At 46.5% G+C, this 17770-nt stretch overlaps 2 protein-coding genes across 6 annotated transcripts in view; one reads left to right on the top strand and one right to left on the bottom strand.

Annotated features, from left to right (window-relative positions):
- Nucleotides 1–1099, bottom strand: part of S100PBP (S100P binding protein) — a 44129-nt gene extending 43030 nt beyond the window's left edge. For 3 of the 5 annotated variants that reach the window (XR_004052226.1, XM_030913445.1, XM_030913446.1), the window contains exon 1: nt 965–1063. The gene's annotated coding sequence lies outside the window, so the exon portion shown is untranslated. The other 2 variants (XM_010354210.2, XM_030913444.1) reach the window with 2 other exon arrangements.
- YARS1 (tyrosyl-tRNA synthetase 1) overlaps nt 508–17770 on the top strand; it is a 45481-nt gene continuing 28218 nt past the window's right edge. The window contains exons 1-4 of the mRNA XM_010354221.1: nt 508–1472; nt 7990–8136; nt 8281–8456; nt 13787–13916. Of these exons, the coding sequence (XP_010352523.1) occupies nt 1416–1472; nt 7990–8136; nt 8281–8456; nt 13787–13916 (510 nt within the window). The 5' untranslated portion in view covers nt 508–1415. The remainder of the gene's footprint in view (nt 1473–7989; nt 8137–8280; nt 8457–13786; nt 13917–17770) is intronic.

Raw genomic sequence — 17770 nt, 5'->3', positions numbered from 1 at the left:
TTTCACTAGATGAGGGTGCCAGGATTCTCCTCCCACATGGGCACAGAGAACAGATTTGCTAAGCTGAAGCAACAGGTTTCTTTTAAAAAAGAAAATGTGCTTTAAAACACTTCAGGCAGGTCTGCTAGAGCTTGGAGTCCCTAATAAATACACAAAACACTGGAGATCAGGTTAGGGCAGGCGGTGGGCAATTCAACCACTTCTAGGATCTTTCCAAGACCCACCGAGGTGCTGCTTTCCCTCTTGCCCTAGAAGTAACTGGTGACGCCGCCTCCAGCCCTTGAGGACCCGGAGAAAGGGTGGCCTAGGCCCAACCTTTGGAGGATACTGCCTTGGCTCTCTCTCACAAATGCAACGGCCTGAGACGGTGTCGCCCTCCAGGAAGGCCCTTTGCATCTCCCTCCTCCGGAGACACCGCGAATTCCCGCCTCCCGGCGGAAAGCGGGAGAAGCGAGAGTTTTCTCCCCGCCCCTCCCCCAGTAGGGGCACACCCGCCCCTCAGCAGGCCTGGGCTTTGCGCTCCTCTCCCGGGAACCACCGTTCTCAGATCTCCCCGGGGAGTGGGCCGTCCACTTCCTGCCCCTACCCGCGAGACGCGGCAGAAAAGCCCGCGGCTATCTTCCCGCCAGCAACAGCCTCCCGCCGAGCCGGCCGGGACAGAGGCGGCCCCCACCCCCACTGGGCAGGGACTGCAGACGGCGCTCCCCGACTCTCAGACGACCAGGGAGCTCCCCTTTTCCTCAGCGGGGTGAGGGGCATCTGTCGCCCGCCGACTTGGAGGTGGGGGGCAGGGACATTCCCTCGCCATCACCTCAGGAGCTAGACTGCTTCTCGCCGCAGGGCGTGGGCCTCCCAATCCCTCCAAGGGGCGGACGGCGTGCGCAACCCCCTGGAGAAGCAACAGGCGCCCCCATCCCCCTCCAAGCCGGGTAACGCCGACCCCCTCGTCCCTCCCGCTCTTCACCTCCGGAAGCCGGGCCAAAGCCTGGGCGAACGACTGCGCCTCACTCCGCCCCCTGCGCCATTTTATCGCCCCCTCCCCGACCTCCCCCACCCCGAGTCCGCCGGGCCAACGCCAGGGGGAGGGCAAACCAGCAGTGATTGGCAGGAAACCGTCCCGCCTCTAGGAGGGTTGTGCCCCGCGCAGGCGCTTCAGCCCCGCCCTCCGCACCGCCTACCGTGCCCGCCGGCTCCACCTTTTCCCGTCTCATCGACCTGCTCGACTCTCCGCTGCTCCTCACTTTTTCCGGCTACTGCCGGGCGGGAAGGGGTCCAGGCCGAGCAAGCGGAGCGCCGAGCCCAGCTGATGCAACCTGGCTGGACTCGCGTGACAGTTCCCGGCACGCGGCGGCGACGGTGACCCAGGAAGGGGCTCTGGTGCCGGGCTGAGCAGGGGAAGCAGGGGTAGCGGAGCCATGGGGGACGCTCCCAGCCCTGAAGAGAAACTGCACCTTATCACCCGGAACCTGCAGGTCAGGCCTGGGGGTTGGAAATGCGCCGTTGGGGACTAGGAGCCCGAGGTTCAGTGATTTTGAGCCCCATTACAGGGTTCTAAGTATGTGGGGCCGGGGTCTCGGCGCTGGGGCAGCTCTGAGAGAGGCTGTAGATCTCACTGCTGGTCGGTCAGTCAATCAAGCAGCCCTTCCCTGGGTTCCATAAGCACAGCTGGCTCATCTCTTCCGTCCAGTTACCTTGTGTTGGAGCCAATCTTTGAATCCAGGACTCCCACTCCACCACCCTATTAAGTGCCAGACCTGGTGCTTAGTCGCTGGGGATACGTCAAGGGCCTGCCAGAGCTTGTCTGAAGGGGATCAGACGTTAAAAATGACCCATTACGGTTCAAGTAAGTACTGGAGGATGCTATACTGGGAGCTTTAAAAGGAAAAAGTGAAGGAAGCCTTCCCTGAGGAAGTGACCTCTAAACTGCGCCTTGAAGGTGATGGATACCCCACTCCTCATATGTTACGATTGTTACGAAGAACTACGGGAGTAGAAGTTAACCAGAGGAAGAATGGAAGAATGACGAGGGAGAGCATTTCAGATGGAGGGAACAGAAATTGTGGCTAATTTAGCTGGAGTGGAGTGAGCAAAGTTATGCGGAAGCACTTAAATATTTATATTGCTTATTCCCTTAACTTTTTCAGGCTTCTGACTATTGTCACCTTATCAGGGAGGCATGATTTCCTACCACTTTATTTAAATAACAAACTCTCTGGCACCAGCACTGCCCCATCCCTTGCTCTGCCTTTTTTTTCTGTTATTATTTCTACATGCTATACATTTTATTTGTTTATTTGTTTAGGAGAGGTAGGCAGGGTCCAAGTCACGGGGGCCTTGCAGGCCTTATTCTGTTCAATTTTAAATTGTGCTTTCTTCAAAGAGCAGTGATACATCAGTTGGGCCACAGCCTGCTCTTTCTTTTTTTTTTTTTTTTGCGATGTAATTCACATACTATAAAATTCACCCTTTTAAAGTGTACAATTCAGTGGGTTTTAGTATGTTCACAAGGTTGTGCAACCATCACACTAATCTAATAAAACTTGCACCCATTAGCAGACGCTACCTATTACCCGCTACTCCTAGCCTCAGGGAAACACTAATCTATTCTCTGTCTCCAGGTATTTGCCTATTCTGGGCATTTCCTGTAAGTAGAATCATACAATGTGTGTCTTGTTGCGGCTTTTTGCACTTAGCATAATGTTTTCAAAGTTCATGCATGTATTTGCACCTAATAGAACCTCGTTCCTTTTATTGTTTTGTTTTGTTTTTGAGACAGAGTCTAGCTCTGTCGCCCAGGCAGGAGTGCAGTGGCGCGATCTCAGCTCACTGCAAGCTCCGCCTCCCGGGGTCCACGCCATTCTCCTGCCTCAGCCTCCCGAGTAGCTGGGACTACAGGCGCCAGCCACCACGCCCGGCTAACGTTTTGTATTTTTAATAGACGGAGTTTCACCGTGTTAGCCAGGATGGTCTCCATCTCCTGACCTCGTGATCCACCCGCTTCGGCCTCCCAAAGTGCTGGAATTACAGGCGTGAGCCACCGCGCCCGGCCGAACGTCATTCCTTTTTATGGTTGAATGATACTCTGATGTATGGGTATACATTTTGCTTTTCCATTCATCGGTTGATGGACATTTGGGTTATTCCATTCACAACTTAGTCTTAACCAAAGGTTTTTGCATGCTTCCCTTAGCTAGATTCTTTGTTTCCTATTCTCTCTCCATAAAATAGTGCTGGTTGGAGACTAAAAATACACAAAACTATTAGAATTTACTCATTTGGGTTTTTTGTTTTGGGTTTTTTTTTTTTTTTTTTTTTTGAAACGGAGTTTCGCTCTTGTTGCCCAGGCTGGAGTGCAATGGCACAATCTCAGCTCACTGCAACCTCTACCTCCCGGGCTCAAGCGATTCTCCTGCCTCAGCCTCCTGAGTAGCTGGGATTACAGACGTGTGCCAACACGCCGGGCTAATTTTTGTATTTTTAGTAGAGACGGGGTTTCACCATGTTGGCCAGGCTGGTCTCAAATTCCTGACCTCAAATTATCCGCCAAACTCAGCTTCCCAAAGTGCTGGGATTACAGGCGTGAGCCACCGCACCCGGCCTCACTCAGGTTTTAAAGGCTAAGTAATGTGACATCTCCCTGGATGGTGAGAACCCTCCAAGTGTCCACATAGTCGGGATGCTCTTGAGTATGCGGGATCAGCTACCAAAAGACTTGGAGCACAGGATTTTAACAAGTCCTGGTAATACATGATTCAAACTAGCAGTCTATCATGGTTTCTAATAGCCTCCAAAACTGTAACTTGAGGAAACACTACAGCCTCTTATCAGGGGTATACTGGCCTCTTAGAATTTTTTCAATGCTGTCATAGGACAAAAAGAAATCATTAAAGGTTTGTAAAAAGGAAAATGAGTTTTAAAGAAGTTTTTGAGTTTTAAAGTCTATCTCTGGCTACCTTTTAGAACATGGATTGGAGTTGCCAGGCACAGTGGCTCATGTCTGTAATCCCAACAGTTTGGGAGGCCCACGCGGGCAGATCACTTGAGGTCAGGAGTTGAAGACCAACCTGGCCAACATAGTGAAACCCCATCTCTACTAAAAATACAAAAATTTCTCGGGCATGGTGGCGGGCACCTGTAATTCCAGCTACTTGGGAGACTGAGGCAGGAGAATCGTTTGAACCCGGGGGCAGAGGTTGCAGTGACTCAAGATTGCATCACTGCCCTCTAGCTTGGGTGACAGAGCAAGACTCCGTCTCAAAAAAATAAAAAAAAAAGAACATGGATTGGAGGGAGTAAGAGTAGATTTGGGAGACCTGTTAGGAGAAGTTACAGTAATCCTGGTGTGATCTGATGGGGCCTGGATTTGGGTGGTGATGTAGAGGCAGAGAGAAATAGGAGGGCTGAAGAGCAGTTTTGGAGTCCTTGAACAACTCTAAATGATGGTACCATTTACTGAACTAGGAGTGAAACTATCAGTGAAAAAGATGGTTGGGGAGTGAAGAAGTCAAGAGCATGAGTTTTATTTTGAACACGTTGAGTTTGAATGATTGGGTTGATAACAAGAACATGGTTCTGTATATGGGCGTGAGCAGGAGATTTGGGAGTTACTGGCTCACAGTGGTAATTGAAGCAACTGAAGGGGATCAGTTAAGGAGACTGTAGAGTAAGAAGATAAAAGACCAGAGCCCCAAGGATTGCTAATATTTATTGACTAGGAAAAATAAGAACAGTTGCAAAGAAATCTAAGCAGGCAGAGAAGAGAAAAACTAAGAGAATAAAATAAAGGAGACCAAAAGGGGAGAGTGCTTCTGGGAGGGAGTGAGGACTAAAAAATACTCATTGAATTTAGCAACATGAAGGTCCTCTGTGATCTTAGCAAGTTTATGTGTGATGTGATACGGAATTTAGTGGTATGATGTGGTATGGAATTCAAATTGGAATGGGAGATTAGGAAATGGAGACCAAAAGAAGAGACAACTGTTTCAAGAAATTGGCTATGAAAGGAAGGAGAGTGAGTTAGAGGTACGTAAACCAAAAAGTATCTGAGGCCAGGTGTAGTGGCTCACACCTATAATCCCAGCACTTTGGGAGGCTGAGGCAGGTGGATCATTTGAGGTCAGAAGTTGAGACCAACCTGACCAACATGGTGAAACCCCATCTCTACTAAAAATACAAACAATTAGCTGAGTGTGGTGGTGCACGCCTGTAACGTCAGCTACTCTGGAAGCTGAGGCAGAAGAATCACTTGAACCCCGGAGGCGGAGGTTGCAGTGAGCAGAGATCACAGCACTGCGCTCCAGCCTGGGCGACAGAGTGAGACTCCATCTTAAAAAAACAAAAAGTATCTGAGACAAGTCTCAATGAATTTAGAGGTTTCTTTTGCTAAGGTTAAAGACCATGGCACCTGACACAGCCTCAGTAAGTTCTGAGAACATGTGTCCAAGGTGGTTGGGTTACAGCTTCGTTTTATACATTTTGGGGAGACAGAAGTTACAGGCAAAAACATAAATCAATACAAGTAAGGTATACATTGGTTTGCCCAGAAAGGGGGTGGGAGTTCTAGGTTATAGGTGGATTCAAAGATTTCCTGATTGGCAATTGATTGAAAGAGTTCAACTCTGCCTGAAGAGTTGAAGTCAGCTGAGTTAAGATAAGGAGGGTTGTGGAAGCCATGGTTGGTTTTTTTTTTTTTTTTTTTGAGACATAATCTTGTTCTTGTTGCCCAGGCTGGAGTGCAATGGTGCAATATTGGCTCACTACAACCTCCGCCTTCCAGGTTCAAGCGATTCTCCTGTCTCAGCCTCCTGAGGAGCTGGGGTTACAAGCACCTGCCACCATGCTCTGCTAATTTTTGTATGTTTAGTAGAGACAGGGTTTCGCCATGTTGGCCAGGCTGGTCTCGAACTCCTGACCTCGTGATCCACCTGCCTTGGCCTCCCAAAGTGCTGGGATTACAGGCCTGAGCCACTGTACCCAGCTGAAGCCAGGGTTCTTGTCATGTAGATGAAGCCTCCAGGTAGCTGGCTTCAGAGAGAATTGATGGTGAATGTCTGTTATCTGACCTTAAAAGGTGTCAGACTCTCCAGAAAAGACTTAGTATGGGCAGGAGATTTCTCTACAGAACGCACATTTCCCCCCACAAGAGACAGTTTTGCAGGGTCATTTCAAAATATGTCAAATAAATATCTTTTGGGGTAAAATACTTTGATTTCCTTTAGGGTCTGCTATCTGTCTTGTGGTGCTATACCAGAATCAGGTTGGAATTTGGTATCTTATTGCTACAGAGAGTTTGTTTTGTCAATCTTACTGTCTGTGTTTTAATGTTCATGCTGGTCAGTTGTGCCTAAACCCCAGAGGATCACTAGGTGGGGTGGCACATGCCTATAATCCCAGCACTTTGGGAGACTGAGGCCAGAGGATCACTTGTGTCCTGGGCAACATAGTGAGACTTCTCTACTAAACCAAAAAAACTAGCCAGGCATACATGCGCTGGTAGCCCCAAGCTACTGGGAAGGCTGAAGTGGGAGGATTGTTGAGCCTGGAGGTCGAGGCTGCAGTGGGCTGTGTTTGCACAACTGGACTCCAGCCAGGGCAGCATAGCAAGATCTTGTCTCAAAAAAATAAGTGGGCCGGGCGCGGTGGCTCAAGCCTGTAATCCCAGCACTTTGGGAGGCCGAGACGGGCGGATCACTAGGTCAGGAGTTCGAGACCATCCTGGTGAACACGGTGAAACCCCGTCTCTACTAAAAATACAAAAAAATTAGCCGGGCGAGATGGCGGTCGCCTGTAGTCCCAGCTACTCGGGAGGCTGAGGCAGGAGAATGGCGTGAACCCGGGAGGCGGAGCTTGCAGTGAGCTGAGATCCGGCCACTGCACTCCAACCTGGGCGACAGAGCAAGACTCCGTCTCAAAAAAAAAAAAATAATAATAAGTGAATAAATATACTCCAAAGGGAGAAGGGTATAATGAGGCAAGTCAGACCCTTCCTTCCTGCGTTGGCCTGAACTAGTTTTTTAGGTTTATTTGGGATCCCGTTGGCCAAAATGTGGAGTCCATTCCATCAGTTGCGGGGCTTAGAGTTTAGTTTTGGTTTACAGGTAGCTACAGGCAAAGACGCAGTTAGGGGCATGTCCCCACTCCCCAGCATCGGGGGTGATACTAGCAGCAGCATCAACTTTACATTGGCTCTCCATGTTGTAACTGAGCAAGTTATATAGAAACGCCACACTCTGAGATGAATTCAGGAGTCCTTTATTAGCCAGCGACTGAGAGACGGCTAGTGCTCAAAATTCTCTCGGCCCTGAGGAAGGGGCTAGATTTTCTTTTATACTTTGGTTTAGAAAGGGGAGGGGGAGCCTAGCTGAAGTAATCTTACAGAAGTAAAACAGGCAAAAAAGTTAAAAAGACAAATGGTTTATACTTTGGTTTAGAAAGGGGAGGGGGAGCCTAGCTGAAGTAATCTTACAGGAGTAAAACAGGCAAAAAAAGTTAAAAAAAAAAATGGTTATGGGAAAACAAACAGTTCCAGGTGCAGGGGCTTTAAATCCATCACAAGGTGATAGACGCGGAGGCTTTGGGTACCATCAACCAGACACAAATGCGGGGGCTTAGGGTACTATCACCGGGTGAATTCCTGGGAACTGCGATATAGCTTGCCACAGTATCTTATCAGTTAATTGCGTTCTTTGATGTGCTGGGAGTCAGCTTGCACAAGTTAAGTCCTTGAGGAAGGGGGTGGGTAAGAGGCTGCAAGGGGCTGCAAGTGAAGGAGCCAAAATGGAGTTTGTCTGGCTCTCTCAGTGAAGGGAGAGTCAATTCAGATTAAAACAAGGTAGGGTATCATATCCACACTTAGAGCATGGCTGGACCTCCTTGATGGCTCTGAGCCTGGATCTCCAGTGACACATCCTTTTGTTTTCCTTGTTACATGGTAAAGGATGAGCAAGGTGGGACACCGACATTAAACTAACTCTTCTGCTTCCACAACAGGAGGTTCTGGGGGAAGATAAGTTGAAGGAGATACTGAAGGAGCGGGAACTTAAAATTTACTGGGGAACAGCAACCACGGGCAAACCACATGTGGCTTACTTTGTGCCCATGTCAAAGATTGCAGACTTCTTGAAAGCAGGATGTGAGGTAAGAACTAATGCTATAAGCCCTTGGGGAATGACCCAAAGGAGACCCAAGAGAGACTTAACAAGGACAGGGTGGGGCTGGAGGAGATAGGTTGGAGGTAATTGGACAAATTCACATTTTGGTAGCCCCTTATCTCTGATCCAGGTAACAATTCTGTTTGCGGACCTTCACGCATACCTGGATAACATGAAAGCTCCATGGGAACTTCTAGAACTCCGAGTCAGTTACTATGAGAATGTGATCAAAGCAATGCTGGAGAGCATTAGTGTGCCCTTGGAGAAGCTCAAGTTCATCAAAGGCACTGATTACCAGCTCAGCAAGTAAGTGCTTGATCATCCACCCTCCTTGTGGCTCTGGTGCTGCTAGCTAATTACAGGCCTGTGAAGTCCAGGCATTCTTTACATTTAAATTAGAAGCTGTCTGGCGTGACCTATTAAGAACCGTTTAAAACTTTATACTCATTGTCCTTGTAATTCATCCATCAGAAGTGTACTGACTAGTAAATGCCTTAATACTGTCGTATTGGCCGGGCACGGTGGCTCAAGCCTGTAATCCCAGCACTTTGGGAGGCCGAGACGGACGGATCACAAGGTCAGGAGATCGAGACCATCCTGGCTAACATGGTGAAACCCCGTCTCTACTAAAAAATACAAAAAACTAGCCGGGCGAGGTGGCAGGCGCCTGTAGTCCCAGCTGCTCGGGAGGCTGAGGCGGGAGAATGGCGTGAACCCGGGAGGCGGAGCTTGCAGTGAGCTGAGATCCGGCCACTGCACTCCAGCCTGGGCAACAGAGCAAGACTCCGTCTCAAAAAAAAAAAAAAAAATACTGTCGTATTTGCTGGAAATACAAACATAACCATAACAAAGTCCTTGGCCTTGCAGAACTCACAGCATATGGGAGAGTCATTGTGAACAATTCAGCCTCCCTTTCTCTTCCAGCCTCAGCAAATAATAAGAAAAGAAAAGTGAAAGAAAAATATTTCACTTATTTTTCACCACCCCAACAATTGTTGTTGCTTTTTATCTTTGTGAGTTTTGTTCATATTTGGAATGTTAGCATAGATATTTCATGTTCTGATGTTTAACTTACTCTTTCTTTCTTTTTTTTTTTTTTTTTTTTTTGATGGAGTTTCGCTTTTGTTGCCCAGGCTGGAGTGCAATGGTGCAGTCTTTTCTCACTGCAACCTCCGTCTTCTGGGTTCAAGTGATTCTCCTCCCTCAGCCTCCCAAGTAGCTGGGATTACAGGCATGCACCACCACACCCAACTAATTTAGTATTTTTAGTAGAGACAGGGTTACTCCATGTTGGTCAAGCTGGTACTGAACTCCCAACCTCAGGTGACCCTCCCGCCTCGGTCTCTCAAAGTGCTGGGATTACAGGCATGAGCCATTGCCCCCGACCTAACTTCCTCTTTCTTTTTTTTATTTTTATTTATATTTTTTGAGACCGAGTCTTGCTCTGTCGCCCAGGCTGGAGTACAGTGGCGTGATCTCACCTCAGTGCAAGCTCCGCCTCCCGACTTTACACCATTCTCCTGCCTCAACCTCCTGAGTGGCTGGGACTACAGGCACCCACCACCTCACTCGGTTAATTTTTTTGTATTTTTAGTAGAGACGGGGTTTCACCATGTTAGCCAGGATGGTCTCGATCTCCTGACTTTGTGATCCGCCTGCCTCAGCCTCCCAAAGTGCTGGGATTACAGGTGTGAGCCACCATGCCCGGCCTAACTTACTCTTTCTTAAGTAATTCCCCCATGCTACCTCATTGTCTTCACATTTAAAAATTTTTAAAACCTCAGATATGCATGTATAAGTACATAGCACTCTATTAGTCACTTTTGCATTTAAACCCTTAGAACAACTTTTTAAAATGAGCATTATTTTGTCCTGTTTCACAGATAAGGAAATTAATTCGGATTTAACTTTCCCAAGTTTATATATCTAGTAAGTAAATGAATCAGGATGTGAACCCAGATCTCTTGCTTACTAGTAGATTTCTCTTTTTACTGCATCTAATATAATTTTCTTTACCATTCCTCACTATTGATACATTTAGGGCTTTAAATAAAGCATATAGGCTGGGCAGAGTGGCTCATGTCTATAATCTGAGCACTTTGAGAGGGCAAGCTAGGAGAATTGCTTGAGGCCAAGAGTTCAAGACTACCCTGGCCAACATAGCAAGTCCCCATCTCTCAAAAAAAGAAAAGAAAGAAAGAAAAATAGGGCCAGGCAATGGTGGCTCACACCTGTAATCCCAGTGCTTTGGAAGGCTGAGGTAGGCAGATTACTGGAGGCCAGGAGTTTGAGACCAGTCTAGCCAACACAGCAAAACCCCGTCTCTACTAAAAAATACAAAAAATTAGGCCAGGCATGGTGGCTCACACCTGTAACTCAGCACTTTGGGAGGCCGAGGCAGGCGAATCACGAGGTCAGGAGTTCGAAACTAGCCTAGCCATCATAGTGAAACTGCGTCTCTACTAAAAATATAAAAATTAGCTGGGTGTGGTGGCATGCACCTGTAGTCCCAGCTACTCGGGAGGCTGAGGCAGGACAATTGCTTGAACCTGGGAGGCAGAGGTCGCAGTGAGTCGAGATCGTGCCATTGCACTCCAGCCCGGGCGACAATGCAAGACTCCCACTCAAAAAAGAAAAAACATTAGCCAGGCATTGTGGCGCGTGTCTGTAGTCCCAGCTAGTCGGGAGGCTGAGGCAGGAGAATCACTTGAACCCAGGAGGTGGAGATTGCAGTGAGTGGAGATCATACCACTGCACTCCAGCCTGGGCAACAAAGAGACTCCATCTTAAAAGAGAAGAAAGAAAAAGAAATGACTAAATAAAGCATATGAACATCTTTGAATCTACAGCCTTTGTAGAGTACCTGAAATTTTATTCATTTTTACATTTAATCTACAGATCTTTATGGAGCCCCTGGTATATGATAAGCACTGTTCTAGATACTGGATATGCAAAAGTAAGCCAAAACAAAAGTCCCTATCCTAATGGGGCTTACATTCCAGCAAGGAAATACAGACAGTAAATAATAAGTTTTATGTGTGTCAGATGGCGATAGCTGAAACAAAGCAGGCAAGCCAGGGTAGAGAAAGTTTTCGGGAAACGGGGGGTTTCAATTTGAATGAGATGGTTAGGGAAGCCCTCTACTAAAATGACGTTAGAAACCTGAATAAGGTGAGGGAGTGAGTCTTGCAAATATGTATTGAATTCTTCCTATGTGCGAGACACTAGTCTAGACACTGGGGTTATACCTGTGAAGAACACAGGCATGGTTTTTATTCTCCAAGAACTTAAGAGAATTTGGGATATGGGAAGCTGGGATAAATAAAGTGATCTTGCTTTAAAGTCACTTGATATTTTTCTATATACAAAAATGACTTTAGGGCCAGGCATGGTGGCTCACGCCTGTAATCCCAGCACTTTGGGAAGCTGAGGCGGGTGGATCACCTGAGGTCAGGAGTTCAAGACCAGCCTGGCCAACATGGTGAAACCCTGTCTCTACTAAAAATACAAAAATTAGCCAGGCATGGTGGTGCATGCCTGTAATCCCAGTACTCGGGAGGCTGAGGCAGGAGACTTGCTTGAACCTACAGGGCAGAGGTTGCAGTGAGCCAAGATCACACCACTGCACTCCAGCCTGGGCAACAGAGTGAGACTCCGTCTCAAAAAAAAAAAAAAAAAAAAAAAATGGCAGGGGGTGAGGGTGCTGGATGCAGTGGCTCATGCCTGTAATCCCAGCACTATGTGAGGCCAAGGCAGGAGAATCACTTGAGCTCAGGAATTTGAGACCAGAGTGGGCAACATAGTGAGACCTCATCTCTACTAAAAGTCAAAAAAATTAGCTAGGCATCATGGCATGCACCTGTAATCCCAGCTACTTGAGAGGCTGAAGTGGGAGGATCACTTGAGCTGAGATCGAAGCTGTAGTGACTATGATTGTGCCATTATACTGCAGCCTGGGCAATAGAGCAAGATTCTGTCTCAAAAACAAAAAAACATGGAAATAGACTGGGAAATTTTGATAACAGTTGAAAAGACATTCCAAATGAAGAGACTGAAGGAGAATGGCAGAGAAGCAGTATTTCAAGAGATAATGGCAGAACATTTTCTAGAAGTGAAGAAAAATACTAATTAAAGCCCTCTTTTTAAAAGGAAAAAGAAGCCTGGTACTGTGGCTCATACCTGTAATCCCAGCACTTTGGCAGGCTGGGGTGGGTAGATTGCTGGAGCCCAGCAGTTCCAGACCAGCCTGGGCAATGTGGGGGAACCACGTCTCTACAAAAAATAGAAAAATTAGCCATGTGTGGTGGCACATGTCTGTAGTTCTAGTTCCTCTGGAGGCTGAGATGGGAGGATCACCTAAGCCCAGGGAGATTGAGGCTGCAGTGAGCTCTGATCACACCACTGTGTTCCAGCCCAACAACAGAGTGAGACCCTGTCTCAAAAAAAAAAAAGATAAAAGGAAAAACATAAAAATAAATTAATATTGGCCGGGCGCGGTGGCTCACACCCGTAATCCCAGCACTTTGGGAGACCAAGACGGGTGGATCACGAGATCAGGAGATTGACACCATCCTGGCTAACACAATGAAACTCCGTGTCTACTAAAAACACACAAAAAATTAGCCGGGCATGGTGGCGGGCGCCTGTAGTCCCAGCCACTCAGGAGGCTGAGGCAGGAGAATGGTGTGAACCTGGGAGGCGGAGCTTGCAGTGAGCCCAGATCATGCCACTGCACTCCAGTCTGGGCGACAGAGCGAGACTCTGTCTCTCTAAATAAATAAAGAAAGAAATAAAGTAGTATTTTAGTTAAGAGGATAAGTCCGTCCCATTTTAGAAGCTACCAGCCAGTGCTCTGTTTGAATGTCCTAAAGTAACTGGACTCAGGTTTGGCTGCCCGGACACTTGAAAGCCAGACACAAGATACAAGGGTTGGTGGGAGGAAAAGCAGGTTTAATCAGAGAACCAACAAACTGAGAAGATGGTGAACTAGTGTACTAAAGTACCATCTTAAATTCTAAATTTTACCATAGTATTTTTAAAGGGAGGCTTGGTATGGGAGACATGCAGGAGTGGTGAGAATGCAGGGTCTGTGTGTCTTTGTTCTGATGGCTGTCTTGCATAATTGCCTGTCAGGAGGTATGGTTGCTGTTATCTTGACTTCAGACTGATGGTGATGGACTAATTGTTCCAGACTCCCTCTGAGCAGGAGCATTCTGCAGTCTGGGCTCCATGCCTAGTTTGTTTCAAGATTAGCTTCTGGAATCTCTTTCTTTTTTTCCAACTTTTATTTTAGATTCAAGGGTTGCATGTGCAGATTTGGGTAAATTACATGTGACAGGAGTTTGGTGTACAGACAATTTTGTCACCCAGGTAATCAGCACAATACCCAATAGGTAGTTTTTGAACCCTCACCCTCCTCTCTGGAATTTCTTAAGCAAGAACATAATTACATAAGCATGCATTGCCAGAAGGGAGGGAAAGAAGAAGAAGAAAGTTGGTGATTAAAATATATTTTTAAAACTGAGATCCCTGGTTACACTAAGGTTAGGGAAATAAATTAATGTGCTTTAGATTGCCCTAGGAAACCGAGGCCTAGGCCCAGGTTTACAGCTGTCCCCTCTTCCTTTCCTCTTCAGAGAGTACACACTGGATGTGTACAGACTCTCCTCCGTGGTCACACAGCACGATTCCAAGAAGGCTGGAGCTGAGGTGGTAAAGCAAGTGGAGCACCCTTTGCTGAGTGGCCTCTTGTACCCCGGACTGCAGGTACTTAATTAAGTGGGATGGAATGGCCCGGTGACCTTTTCTGCTCTGGTTTGATGACAGGCATATCTCATTGCGCTTTGCTTTACTGCACTACGCAGAGAGTGTGTTTTTTACAAATTGAAGGTGTGTGGCAACCCTGTGTCCGGCAAGTCCACCAGCACCATTTTTCCAACAGCATGTGCTCACTTCGTGTCTCTGTGCCACATTTTGGTAGTTCTCACGATATTTCAAGCTTTTTCATTATTATCATATCTGCATGGTTATATGCGATCTGTGACCTTTGATGTTAATATTGTAATTGTTTTGGGGCACCACAAACTGTGCCCATATGAGACAACGAACTTAACAAATATTGTGTGTGTTCTGCCTCCTCTACCACCCAGTCATTTCGCCACTCTCCTGGCCTCCTTATTTCCTGAAACAGGACAATATTGAAATAAGGCTAATCAATAACCCTACAATGGCCTCTAAGTGTTGAAGTGTAAGGGAGAGTCACACATCTCTCACTTTATTTATTTATTTATTTATTTATTCATTTATTTATTTATTTATTTATTTTTGAGACAGAGTCTCGCTCTGTCACCCAGGCTGGAGTGCAGTGGCGCGATCTTGGCTCACTGCAGCCTCCGCCTCCCGGGTTCAAGCAATTCTCTGCCTCAGCCTCCCGAGTAGCTGGCATTACAGGTGCCTGCTACCACGCCCAGCTGATTTTTCTGTATTTTTAGTAGAGACGGGGGTTTCACCATCTTGGCCAGGCTGGTCTTGAACTCCTGACCTTGTGATCTACCCACCTTGGCCTACCGCAGTGCTGGGATTATAGGCTTGAGCTACCGCACCCAGCCGCACATCGCTCACTTTAAATCTACACCTAGAAATGATTAAGCTTAGTGAGGAAGGAATGTCAAAAGCCGACGCAGGCAGAAAGCTGGGCCTTTTGCACCAAATAGCCAAGTTGTGAATCCAAAGGGAAAATTCTTGAAGGAAATTCAAAGTGCTACTCCAGTGAACATCTGAAAAATAGGAAGTGAAACAGACATAAGTTTCACTTATGCTGATATGGAGAAAATTGTAATAGTCTGGATGGAAGAGCAAACCAGCCATAATATTACCTTAAGCTAAAGCCTACTCCAGAGAAAGGTCTTAATTGTCTTCAGTTTTATGAAGGCTGAGAGAAGTCAGGAAGATGCACAAGAAAAGTTTGAAGCTAGCAGAGATTGGTTCATAATGTTTAAAGGGAAAAAAGCCATCTTTATAATGTAAAAGTGCAAGGTGAAGCAGCAAGCGCTGATGTAGAAGTTGCAGCAAGTTACCCAGAAGATCTAGATAAGATCATTGATGAAGGTGGCTACACTACACGATGGATTTTCAAGGTAGATGAAATAGCCTTTTATCGGAAGAAGATGCCAACTAGGACTTTCGTAGCTAGAGAGAACTTGATTCCTGGCTTCGGATCTTCAAAGGACAGGTTGAATCTCTTGTTAGAAGTTAATACAGCTGATGACTTGAAGTTGAAGCCAATGCTCATTTACATTCCAAAAATCCTAGTGCCTTTAAGAATTATGCTATACAGGCCGGGCATGGTGGCTCATGCCTATAATCCCAGCACTTTGGGAGGTCGAGGTGAGCAGATCACTTGAGGCCAGGAGTTCAAGACCAGCCTGGCCAACATGGTGAAACCCCGTCTCTACTAAAAAAATACAAAAAAAAACTAGCCGGGCGAGGTGGCGGGCGCCTGTAGTCCCAGCTACTTGGGAGGCTGAGGCAGGAGAATGGCGTAAACCCGGGAGGCGGAGCTTGCAGTGAGCTGAGATCCGGCCACTGCACTCCAGCCCGGGCGATAGAGCGAGACTCCGTCTCAAAAAAAAAAAAAAAAAAAAAAAAAAAAAAAAAAATTAGGCCAGGCGTGGCGGCTCACACCTGTAACTCAGCACTTTGGGAGGCTGAGGCAGACGAATCACAAGGTCATGAGTTCGAGACTAGCCTGGCTATCATAGTGAAACTGCGTCTCTACTAAAAATATAAAAATCAGCTGGGTGTGGTGGCACACACCTGTAGTCCCAGCTACTCGGGAGGCTGAGGCAGGACAATTGCTTGAACCCGGGAGGCAGAGGTCTCAGTGAGCCAAGATTGCGCCATTCACTCCAACCCGGGGGACAATGCAAGACTCCGTCTCAAAAAACAAAAAAAATTAGCCAGGCATTGTGGCACGCGTCTGTAGTCCCAGCTATAGTCAGGAGGCTGAGGCAGGAGAATCACTTAAACCGGGAGGTGGAGGTTGCAGTGAGCCGAGATCACACCACTGCACTCCAGCCTGGGTAACAGAGTGAGACTCCATCTCAAAAAAGAATTATGCTAAGTCTACTCTGCCTGTGCTTTATAATTGGAACAACAAAGTCTGGATAGTAGCACATCTGTTAACAGTATGATTTACTAAGAATTTTAAGCCCACTTTTGAGACCTACTCCTCAGAAAAAAGGATTCTTTTCAAAACATTACTGCTCACTGACAGTGCACCTGGTCACCTAAGCGCTCTGATGGAGAGCTTCTGTAGAGCTTGAGATGTTCAGGAGTTGAATGTTATTTTCATGCCTGCTAACATAACATCCATTCTATAGCCCATGGATCAAGGAGTGATTTCGACTTTCAAGTCCTACTATTTAAGAAATACGTTTCAAAAGGCTATAGCTGCCATAGATAGTGATTCCTGTGATGGATCTGGGCAAAGTAAACTGAAAACCTCTGAAAAGGATCCAGCATTCTAGGTGTTATTAAGAATATCCGCGATTCATGGGAGGAAGTAAAAATATCCATATTAACAGGAGTTTGGAAGAAGTGGATGGTAACTGTCATGGACGACTTTGAGGGGTTCAAGACTTCAGTGAGGGAAGTCACTGTAGATGGAGTAGAAATAACAAGAGAACTACAATTAGGAGTGGAGCCTGAAGATGTGACTGAATTGCTGCAATCTCATGATAAATTTTGAACAGATGAGGAATTGCTTCTTATGGATGAGCAAAGAAAGTGGTTTCTTGAAATGGAAACTACTGGTGAGGATTCTGCGAACATTGTTGAAATGGCAACAAAGAATTTTGAATATTACATAAACTTAGTTGATAAAGCAGCAGCAGGGTTTGAGAGGATGGACTCCAGTATTGAAAGAAGTTCTATTGTGGACAGAACGCTATCAAACAGCATCACCTGCACCAGATAAAGCTTTCATGAAAGGAAGAGTCAATTGATGTGGCAGACTTCATTGTTGTCTTATTTTAAGGAATTGCCACAGCCACTGCAGCCTTCAGCAGCCACCACCCTGATCAGCCAGCAGCTATCAGACATGGAGGAAAGACCTTCACCAGCAAGATTATGACTTGCTGAAGGCTCAGATGATGGTTAGCATTTTGGGCCATACCTTAACCAAATTAAAGTATGTACGTTTTTGTAGACATAACGCTATTACACACTTTGAATAGACTACGGTATAGTGTAACCACAACTTTTATATGCATTGGGAAACAAAAAAATCCAAGTGACTCACTTTATTGTGGCTGTCTGGAACTGAACCCAGAGTGTCTCTGAGGTATGCCTGTACTGTACACAAACCTCTCTCCTGGCACCAGTTAAATACATGCATTTGCTGTTCCTTCTCCAATCTATAGACTTTCCTGTGTGTCTCTCCTATTCCTCCCCTGCTTCCTGGGATGCTCTTTTACTTCTTGCATTGTAATTCCTTCGCTACCTGTCTGTCCTTTAAGACATTGTTCATCTCATACATCTTTATGTTAATCATAATCCTTTTTATCATCTTAATAAAGGAAATAAACTTCAGAGTGATATGTGAAAATAAATTTGAGCAT

Source organism: Rhinopithecus roxellana, chromosome 12 (assembly GCF_007565055.1).
Source record: "Rhinopithecus roxellana isolate Shanxi Qingling chromosome 12, ASM756505v1, whole genome shotgun sequence".
Lineage (NCBI taxonomy): Eukaryota > Metazoa > Chordata > Mammalia > Primates > Cercopithecidae > Rhinopithecus > Rhinopithecus roxellana.
This window is presented reverse-complemented; position numbering and strand designations above follow the sequence as displayed.